Source organism: Hibiscus syriacus, unplaced genomic scaffold, assembly GCF_006381635.1.
Source record: "Hibiscus syriacus cultivar Baekdansim isolate YM2019G1 unplaced genomic scaffold, ASM638163v2 tig00110831_pilon, whole genome shotgun sequence".
NCBI lineage: Eukaryota > Viridiplantae > Streptophyta > Magnoliopsida > Malvales > Malvaceae > Hibiscus > Hibiscus syriacus.
In genome coordinates, this window is record NW_024062882.1 from 5,311,085 (window position 1) to 5,322,450 (window position 11,366).

At 36.5% G+C, this 11,366-nt stretch overlaps 1 protein-coding gene across 1 annotated transcript; it reads left to right on the top strand.

Moving 5' to 3' along the window:
* The first annotated feature begins 7,317 nt into the window (after positions 1–7,317).
* LOC120142823 lies at positions 7,318–10,668 on the top strand. Its single transcript, XM_039157313.1, has one exon. The coding sequence runs from the start codon at positions 7,615–7,617 to the stop codon at positions 10,666–10,668; it is 3,054 nt and encodes a 1,017-aa protein (XP_039013244.1). The 5' UTR covers positions 7,318–7,614.
* Positions 10,669–11,366: the final 698 nt, after the last annotated feature.

Sequence of the window (11,366 nt, forward strand, 5' to 3'; positions counted from 1 at the left end):
TGAAGCTGGAAAAAATTGAAGCCAGTATTGCAAATTCACAAGACAGTATGATGAAGAAGATAGAGGACATGTTTAAAAGGCAGGCTATCAGTGGAAAAATGCATGAAAATCCTGTATCTTTTGACCAAGAATCTATGTATCCTCTAGGTTTTTCACCAGAACCAATTTATCATTCTGGTACTATACCTATCCAAATCAATGCTCGTACATCTGCATTACAAGAAGCCAAACCACATGAAGATCAACAAGTGGATCCTGCATCTTCAAGCAAAAATCCGCTTATATCAGATGTGAAAATAGGGGATCTTAATACTGATCATTTGATCCCGGATTTGAATGAGCTGAATGAGAAACAAAAAGTAAATGAAGAACTGACTAGACAGATCAAGAACTTAGAAGAACGAATGAAATCTGTGGAAATAACTGAATCATTCTATGGATTTGATGCTAGTGAGTTGAGTTTGGTTCCAGACCTAATCCTCCCTATCAAGTTCAAAGCTCCCGAATTTGATAAATATAACGGTACTACATGCCCTTCATCCCACATTACTATGTTTTGTCGAAGAATGGCAGGATATGTGAAGGACGAAAAATTGTTAATTCATTGCTTCCAGGATAGTTTGACAGGACCGACTTTAAAATGGTATACTCAATTGACCAAAGCCAACATTAGATCTTGGAAAGATTTGGCTAAAGCATTTTTAGAGCAGTACCGCCATGTGACAGACATGATCCCTGATAGATGGACTCTTCAAAACTTGGAGAAAAAGAATAATGAAACATTCAGACAGTATGCTCAGAGATGGCGTGACACTGCGGCCCAAGTTCAACCACCTTTGTCAGAAAAAGAGGCCACAGTTATGTTTGTCCATACATTGAAGGCTCCTTATTTAAACCATCTAATGGGGAATGCAACCAGAAATTTTGCAGATTTGGTCATTTCTGGAGAATTAATTGAAAATGTCTTGAAAAGTGGCAAGATTGAATCAAATGATGGGTCTAGTTCCAAAAGACCTACGTACCGGAAAAAGGAGAATGAAGTCAACAATGCAAATTCTTACAGCAAGGATTCATCGAAAAGTGTTACAATAACCCAGCCAAGGGTTAAGAAAGAGGAAACAAACACTAATCGAGCAGAGTCCAGAGGATCTCGAAAGGAAAATGAAAGGTTGTCTTTTACACCTTTACCAGTACCATATGCAGAGATCTATGATTCGCTGTTAAAAGCAGATGTTATAAGGCCCTATCCTTTGGTTCCCATGCAACCACTATTCCCTCCTTGGTATGATACAAAGGCACACTGTGTTTACCATGAAGGAATTACAGGACATTCTATTGAAAACTGTCTAGCATTCAAAAGGGTGGTTCAAAATTTGATCAACACTGGGAAGTTGGAATTCAATACACCATCCGCATCAAGTCATCCATTGCCAAATCATGGAGATAAGAACGTGAATGCAATTCAGGAAGAGAATAGAAAGAAAGCAAAGACTGACATTTCTGAAATTAAATCTCCGTTTGTTTGGATATTCCAACAACTTTCTTTAGCCGGTATAATTTCACAACAATTCAGGCCAAAGCAGAATGAAGGCAAGAATTATTGTGAATATCATCAGGAGAAAGGGCATAAAATTCAACTATGTCCTGAGTTTAGAGATTTGGTGCAAAAATTGATGAACAACAGAGAAATAGAATTCTTTGAAGAAGAACCCGGGAAAAAAGAAGATGATGTTTGCTCATCAGAGGATTTTAAACCAAATCAAAGAATAAATGATCCTGTGATCATTAATGTGAAATCATCCACGGTGATTCCTGCACCAATAAGGCCAAAAGTAGTTATTACCACTCCTCTACCATTTCCATACAAAGATACCCGCAGGGTACCTTGGAATTATACTACCAATGTTTCAATGGTAGGAGGATCTGATTCTCTAGATAAAACAGAAGAGAAAATACAGAATTTGAGTACTACATCGACGTCTGAAGCAGTGGGCGAGGTCGGTTTCTTTACAAGAAGTGGGAGATGTTACTCTCCCGAAACATCCAATGCTTCAGAACAAGTGAAAGCAAAAGGAAAAGCTGTGGCAATACCTCAGAAGGTATTTGAAGATGAATCCCTTCCAGCATTCAATGAGCCTGTGACAGTAAAACAAGCTCAAGAATTTTTGAAATTCCTAAAACATAGTGAGTATAGTGTGGTTGAACAACTACACAAACAACAAGCGAGAATTTCTATTCTTGATCTATTGATGAATTCAGAAGCGCATAGGAATGCTTTGATGAAAATTCTCAATCAAACATTTATCCCCGAAGATATATCCCTCAATAAACTTGACAGAATTGTGGGACATATAGCCGCTGACAATTACATAACGTTCACAGATGATGAAATACCGGAAGGCGGAATGGGGTCAGTAAGAGCTTTGAACATCACGACACACTGTCATGGTCATGTATTGCCAGGAGTATTGATTGACAATGGATCTGCTCTCAACTTGATGCCTCTAGTTACACTTCAAAGAATGCCTCTGGATCAATCACACATGAAGAGTTATCAGAATGTGGTACGAGCATTTGATGGTACTCAAAAAGAAGTGCTTTGGAAAATGGAAATACCGTTGTTAATTGGCCCAGTCGTGTACAATATTGATTTTGTGGTGATGGACATCCACCCCACATATAATTGTCTCTTAGGGAGGCCATGGATTCACTCAGCAGGAGCTGTTCCTTCTTCATTACATCAGAAATTGAAATTTGTTGTTGATGGACAACTAATATGCGTCAATGCTGAAGAAGAAATCATTGCGTCTGTAACAAGCGATGTTCCATATATCGACACCAATGATAAGGCTTTTGAATGCTCTTTTCGAGCTCTTGAATTTGTAAATGCAACCTTTGTTGCAGAAGGAAGGAAAATTCCATATCCCAGATTGTCTGATTGCACCAAGATGACGGTACAACAAACTTTAGGCATCGGAGCTAAAACTGGAAGAGGTCTAGGAAAGAATCTTCAAGGGATTTCAGTTCCTATCAGTATAAAGATGAAAAAAGACCGTTTTGGGCTAGGGTTTAAGCCTAATTTTCAGCAAAAGAATAAAGAGATGAAAAGAAGATGTGAAGACAGAAAGACAAAATTGAAAGGGGGAGAAATCTTTTGGAAACACATGTCTTTCCCACAGTTGAAGACAACATTCAGATCAGGGGGAACAATTAATGTGGAACAGCAGCTTGTTGAAGCCTTTAAAGAAGAAAAGTTGACGAAAGATCAAGACATAGTTGAAGAAGCTATGAATGGATTATTTATCAACATGATCACGAAGGACAACAAAAATGGCAAATACTTGGATAGGATTCGACCATGTCTTCCTGGAGAAACACTCACCAATTGGACCACTGAAGATCTTCCTATAGTTTTTAATATTAATGCAGAGTAATATTCAGAACTAATCTTTATGTTTAGCTCAAAAATATGAAAACTTTTTGTTATCTTGTAAAAGAAATTATGTTAAATATAAGGAACTTTCTTTAAAATTTTCAGATGGCAATCATTCTTTACATTTTATTACATTTTTACATTTCATAAATTTACTATATTCTTTCGTAAATATGTCCGATTTAAATTTGCAGGTGTCACACTGTTAATAGCATGTTTATTCCTAGATTTAATCCAGTGATAAATTTAGAGCAGCCTATATGTCTGGAAGAGATCAATGGTTGTGAAGATGAACTGGAATGTGATATTCCTACTGAACTATTAAGATTGGTAGAAAAAGAGGACAAACAAATTCTACCACACAAAGAAGAGGTTGAAACTGTGAATTTGGGAACAGATGAAGAAATAAAAGAGGTGAAAATTGGCACTACTCTGACAATCCAGATAAAGCAAGAATTGATAAATCTCCTTCAAGAGTTCAAAGATATCTTTGCATGGTCTTATCAAGATATGCCTGGTTTGAGCACAGATATAGTGATACACAAGCTTCCAATCAATCCAGAATATAAACCGGTCCAACAAAAGCTCAGAAGAATGAGGCCATAAATGTTGTTGCAAATCAAAGAAGAAGTGATGAAACAAATCAATGCAGGTTTCCTACAGGCATCTAAATACCCAGAATGGGTAGCCAACATTGTTCCCGTACCAAAGAAAAATGGAAAAGTTCGAATGTGCGTGGATTACAGAGATCTCAACAAAGCTAGTCCGAAAGATAGCTTTCCATTACCCCACATAGACACATTGGTGGACAATACTGCAGGGCATGCATGGTTTTCATTTATGGATGGATTTTCAGGATATAATCAGATAAAAATGAATCCTGAAGACATGGAAAAAACAACATTTATAACCATGTGGGGCACATTCTGTTATAAAGTGATGCCATTTGGATTGAAAAATGCAGGGGCAACATATCAAAGAGCTATGGTAACTTTGTTTCATGACATGATGCACAAAGAGATTGAAGTATATGTAGATGACATGATTGCCAAATCCAAAACGGAAGAAGAACATATTCAAAATCTGAGGAAGCTTTTCCAGAGATTGAGGAAGTATCAATTAAAGCTTAACCCTGCTAAATGCACTTTTGGGGTAAATTCTGGGAAACTTTTGGGATTTGTGGTTAGCAAAAAAGGAATCGAGATTGATCCAGATAAAGTAAAAGCAATTCAAGATCTTCCACCACCCAACACAAAAAAAGAAGTTCGAGGCTTTTTGGGGAGATTAAATTATATATCTCGGTTCATTTCTCAATTGACTGACAAATGTGATCCAGTGTTCAAATTACTTCGAAAGAACAATCCTGAAGTCTGGAATGAAGAATGTCAAGAAACATTGGATATTATTAAGAAATACTTATCCAATGCCCCAATTTTAGTATCACCAATGCCTGATAGACCATTAATTCTCTATTTGACGGTCTTCGAAAATTCGATGGGATGTGTACTAGGACAGCATGATGAATCAGGAAGGAAAGAAAAAGCTATTTATTATTTGAGCAAGAAATTTACTGATTGTGAAGTTCGATATCCACCAATACAAAAATTATGTTGTGCTTTGGTGTGGACTACTCGAAGACTCAGACAATATATGTTATACCATACTACTTGGTTGATATCCAAACTTGATCCTTTAAAGTTCTTAATGGAATCACCAGCTTTGACAGGCAGAATGGCTAGATGGCAGATGTTATTATCTGAGTTTGATATTGTATATGTCAACCAAAAAGCGATAAAAGGAAGTGTCATAGCTGATTTTTTGGCCAGTCGTGTATCAAATGATCATCAGCCTTTGAACTTTAATTTTCCCGATGAAGATCTGTTATGCATATCCATGAATGAAGAAGTCAAAACAAATGATGCATTTGCAACTTGGAAGCTTTACTTTGACGGAGCATCTAATGCTTTGGGACGAGGAATCGGGGCAGTGTTAATTTCTCCTGAAAATGTTTATTATCCCTTTACAAGTAGACTGGAGTTCTTTTGCACCAATAACATGGCGGAATATGAAGCTTGTGTCATGGGATTGAAAGCAGCTATAGAAAGAAAAATCAAATGTCTCAAGATATATGGAGATTCATCTTTGGTGGTGTATCAATTGCGAGGAGAATGGGAAACAAAAGATCCCAAATTGTTGGAATACCGAAATTTTACCCTCGAATTAGTGAAAGAATTTGAGAAAGTTACATTCAATTATCTCCCTCGGGAAGAAAATCAAATGGCAGATGCTTTGGCTACATTAGCTGCTATGTTTCAGGCAACTAAGAAAGTTGATATGATGCCAATCAAAATGCAAGTATATGAAATTCCTGCACATTGTTATAGTGTGGAAGAAGAGGTAGATGGTAAACCATGGTATCATGATATCCTGCAATATATCAAAAATCAAAGTTATCCACCAAATGCATCAGAAATTGACAGAATTGTGGGACATATAGCCGCTGACAATTACATAACGTTCACAGATGATGAAATACCGGAAGGCGGAATGGGGTCAGTAAGAGCTTTGAACATCACGACACACTGTCATGGTCATGTATTGCCAGGAGTATTGATTGACAATGGATCTGCTCTCAACTTGATGCCTCTAGTTACACTTCAAAGAATGCCTCTGGATCAATCACACATGAAGAGTTATCAGAATGTGGTACGAGCATTTGATGGTACTCAAAAAGAAGTGCTTGGGAAAATGGAAATACCGTTGTTAATTGGCCCAGTCGTGTACAATATTGATTTTGTGGTGATGGACATCCACCCCACATATAATTGTCTCTTAGGGAGGCCATGGATTCACTCAGCAGGAGCCGTTCCTTCTTCATTACATCAGAAATTGAAATTTGTTGTTGATGGACAACTAATATGCGTCAATGCTGAAGAAGAAATCATTGCGTCTGTAACAAGCGATGTTCCATATATCGACACCAATGATAAGGCTTTTGAATGCTCTTTTCGAGCTCTTGAATTTGTAAATGCAACCTTTGTTGCAGAAGGAAGGAAAATTCCATATCCCAGATTGTCTGATTGCACCAAGATGACGGTACAACAAACTTTAGGCATCGGAGCTAAAACTGGAAGAGGTCTAGGAAAGAATCTTCAAGGGATTTCAGTTCCTATCAGTATAAAGATGAAAAAAGACCGTTTTGGGCTAGGGTTTAAGCCTAATTTTCAGCAAAAGAATAAAGAGATGAAAAGAAGATGTGAAGACAGAAAGACAAAATTGAAAGGGGGAGAAATCTTTTGGAAACACATGTCTTTCCCACAGTTGAAGACAACATTCAGATCAGGGGGAACAATTAATGTGGAACAGCAGCTTGTTGAAGCCTTTAAAGAAGAAAAGTTGACGAAAGATCAAGACATAGTTGAAGAAGCTATGAATGGATTATTTATCAACATGATCACGAAGGACAACAAAAATGGCAAATACTTGGATAGGATTCGACCATGTCTTCCTGGAGAAACACTCACCAATTGGACCACTGAAGATCTTCCTATAGTTTTTAATATTAATGCAGAGTAATATTCAGAACTAATCTTTATGTTTAGCTCAAAAATATGAAAACTTTTTGTTATCTTGTAAAAGAAATTATGTTAAATATAAGGAACTTTCTTTAAAATTTTCAGATGGCAATCATTCTTTACATTTTATTACATTTTTACATTTCATAAATTTACTATATTCTTTCGTAAATATGTCCGATTTAAATTTGCAGGTGTCACACTGTTAATAGCATGTTTATTCCTAGATTTAATCCAGTGATAAATTTAGAGCAGCCTATATGTCTGGAAGAGATCAATGGTTGTGAAGATGAACTGGAATGTGATATTCCTACTGAACTATTAAGATTGGTAGAAAAAGAGGACAAACAAATTCTACCACACAAAGAAGAGGTTGAAACTGTGAATTTGGGAACAGATGAAGAAATAAAAGAGGTGAAAATTGGCACTACTCTGACAATCCAGATAAAGCAAGAATTGATAAATCTCCTTCAAGAGTTCAAAGATATCTTTGCATGGTCTTATCAAGATATGCCTGGTTTGAGCACAGATATAGTGATACACAAGCTTCCAATCAATCCAGAATATAAACCGGTCCAACAAAAGCTCAGAAGAATGAGGCCATAAATGTTGTTGCAAATCAAAGAAGAAGTGATGAAACAAATCAATGCAGGTTTCCTACAGGCATCTAAATACCCAGAATGGGTAGCCAACATTGTTCCCGTACCAAAGAAAAATGGAAAAGTTCGAATGTGCGTGGATTACAGAGATCTCAACAAAGCTAGTCCGAAAGATAGCTTTCCATTACCCCACATAGACACATTGGTGGACAATACTGCAGGGCATGCATGGTTTTCATTTATGGATGGATTTTCAGGATATAATCAGATAAAAATGAATCCTGAAGACATGGAAAAAACAACATTTATAACCATGTGGGGCACATTCTGTTATAAAGTGATGCCATTTGGATTGAAAAATGCAGGGGCAACATATCAAAGAGCTATGGTAACTTTGTTTCATGACATGATGCACAAAGAGATTGAAGTATATGTAGATGACATGATTGCCAAATCCAAAACGGAAGAAGAACATATTCAAAATCTGAGGAAGCTTTTCCAGAGATTGAGGAAGTATCAATTAAAGCTTAACCCTGCTAAATGCACTTTTGGGGTAAATTCTGGGAAACTTTTGGGATTTGTGGTTAGCAAAAAAGGAATCGAGATTGATCCAGATAAAGTAAAAGCAATTCAAGATCTTCCACCACCCAACACAAAAAAAGAAGTTCGAGGCTTTTTGGGGAGATTAAATTATATATCTCGGTTCATTTCTCAATTGACTGACAAATGTGATCCAGTGTTCAAATTACTTCGAAAGAACAATCCTGAAGTCTGGAATGAAGAATGTCAAGAAACATTGGATATTATTAAGAAATACTTATCCAATGCCCCAATTTTAGTATCACCAATGCCTGATAGACCATTAATTCTCTATTTGACGGTCTTCGAAAATTCGATGGGATGTGTACTAGGACAGCATGATGAATCAGGAAGGAAAGAAAAAGCTATTTATTATTTGAGCAAGAAATTTACTGATTGTGAAGTTCGATATCCACCAATACAAAAATTATGTTGTGCTTTGGTGTGGACTACTCGAAGACTCAGACAATATATGTTATACCATACTACTTGGTTGATATCCAAACTTGATCCTTTAAAGTTCTTAATGGAATCACCAGCTTTGACAGGCAGAATGGCTAGATGGCAGATGTTATTATCTGAGTTTGATATTGTATATGTCAACCAAAAAGTGATAAAAGGAAGTGTCATAGCTGATTTTTTGGCCAGTCGTGTATCAAATGATTATCAGCCTTTGAACTTTAATTTTCCCGATGAAGATCTGTTATGCATATCCATGAATGAAGAAGTCAAAACAAATGATGCATTTGCAACTTGGAAGCTTTACTTTGACGGAGCATCTAATGCTTTGGGACGAGGAATCGGGGCAGTGTTAATTTCTCCTGAAAATGTTTATTATCCCTTTACAAGTAGACTGGAGTTCTTTTGCACCAATAACATGGCGGAATATGAAGCTTGTGTCATGGGATTGAAAGCAGTTATAGAAAGAAAAATCAAATGTCTCAAGATATATGGAGATTCATCTTTGGTGGTGTATCAATTGCGAGGAGAATGGGAAACAAAAGATCCCAAATTGTTGGAATACCGAAATTTTACCCTCGAATTAGTGAAAGAATTTGAGAAAGTTACATTCAATTATCTCCCTCGGGAAGAAAATCAAATGGCAGATGCTTTGGCTACATTAGCTGCTATGTTTCAGGCAACTAAGAAAGTTGATATGATGCCAATCAAAATGCAAGTATATGAAATTCCTGCACATTGTTATAGTGTGGAAGAAGAGGTAGATGGTAAACCATGGTATCATGATATCCTGCAATATATCAAAAATCAAAGTTATCCACCAAATGCATCAGAAATTGATAAAAGAACCTTGAGAAGAATGGCTGCTGGATATTTTCTTGATGGAGAGATTATGTATAGAAGAAGCAGTGATCAAATGCTGTTGAGATGTTTAAATACCAGTGAAGCTCGAAACGTCATTGAAGAAGTACACAGTGGAATATGTGGAACACATGCAAATGGTCTTTCTATGGCCAGAAAAATAATGAGATATGGATACTATTGGGCTACTATGTACACAGATTGCATTGATTATGCAAGGAAATGTCATAAATGCCAGATATATGCAGACAAGATTCATGTACCCCCATCTCCTTTACATGTAATGACAGCGCCCTGGCCATTTTCTATGTGGGGAATAGATGTCATTGGGGCAATCACACCAAAAGCATCGAATGGACATTGTTTCATCCTTGTGGCAATTGATTATTTTACCAAATGGGTTGAAGCTGCTTCATATACCAATATTAAGAGGTCCACAGTCTGCAAGTTCATAAAGAAAGAAATAATTTGCCGGTATGGTTTACCAGAAAGGATCATTACAGATAATGCTCTGAACCTGAACAACAAAATGATGACCGAACTTTGTGCACAGTTCAAGATCAAACATGCAAATTCAGTGGCATATCGTCCAAAGATGAATGGGGCAGTTGAAGCAGCAAATAAGAACATCAAGAGAATCATTACAAAGACTACTGAAACTTACAAAGATTGGCACGAAAAGTTACCTTTTGCTCTATATGCATACCGAACTACTGTTCGAACATCTACTGGGGCAACGCCTTTTTCTTTAGTCTACGGGATGGAAGCAGTCTTACCAATTGAAGTTGAGATTCCATCGCTTCGAATATTGAGAGAAACAAAATTGGATGAATCTGAATGGATCCAAGCTAGAGTTGATCAATTGAACCTTATTGAGGAGAAAAGATTGAAAGCTATTTGCCATGGACAGATGTATCAGAAACGGATGATAAAGTCTCATGACAAAAAAGTACATCCAAGAGAATTCCAAGAGGGTGATCTAGTATTGAAAAAGATCTTGCCTATACATAAAGATTTCCGTGGGAAATGGATGCCTAATTGGGAAGGACCATACGTTGTAAAAAAAGCCTTTTCCGGAGGAGCATTGATCTTGGCAGAAATGGATGGAAAAATTCTGAAAAATCCAATAAACTCGGATTCTGTCAAGAAATATTATGCTTGAAGAGAAAAAAAAAGAGAAAAAAAAAAGAAAAAAAAGAAAAAAAAGAAAAAAAAAGGGGGTCAAGATGAAAACCCGCAAAGGGCATCTTGTAATCAAAGGAAGGATTTGAGTTGAAAACCTGAAAAGGCAGCTCAAATGCAGGTTGATATTAGGCATCCGGCAATTGAATTCTCTTAAGATTTTGACAGTTTGGAAGAAACTTCACATCTACAAGCATTTCAACAACGTTTGAGATCTTCCAGACAAAAGCTTACATCATCTCTAAATTGTGTCAACTTGATTAATTTAGAAATACTTATGCTTATAATTTGTTGAGACATTTGAATTTATCATTCTTATGTTTGCCATAACTTTGAATACAATTCTATCTATTTCAAGTTCAATTTATTTGAGAGCCAATTTATTTTTGGAAATTCAATTTATTCTTTTCTATTGAATTAACATAATTTTGAAATAATTTAAAGATGTCTGAATATCACTTTATGTTAATACTTTTAAATACATGGAATACAAAGTAGGCAAATCATCACTAGCTTAAAGCCATGAACATCAAGATTATTACACGGGATTCTACCGACAACAAGGTCGAATCCGCCAAATCTACTCATCAATTGCTCCAACCGATCACCCTTCAGTTCTTGCACATCTGTTTTCAAAGATATACTAAAACAGTAGAAGATGATCTTTGCAGTACTGAT

Coding starts and splice junctions, on each gene's coding strand:
- LOC120142823 (XM_039157313.1), top strand. CDS start 7,615: ATGTTGTTGCAAATCAAAGAAGAAGTGATGAAACAAATCAATGCAGGT.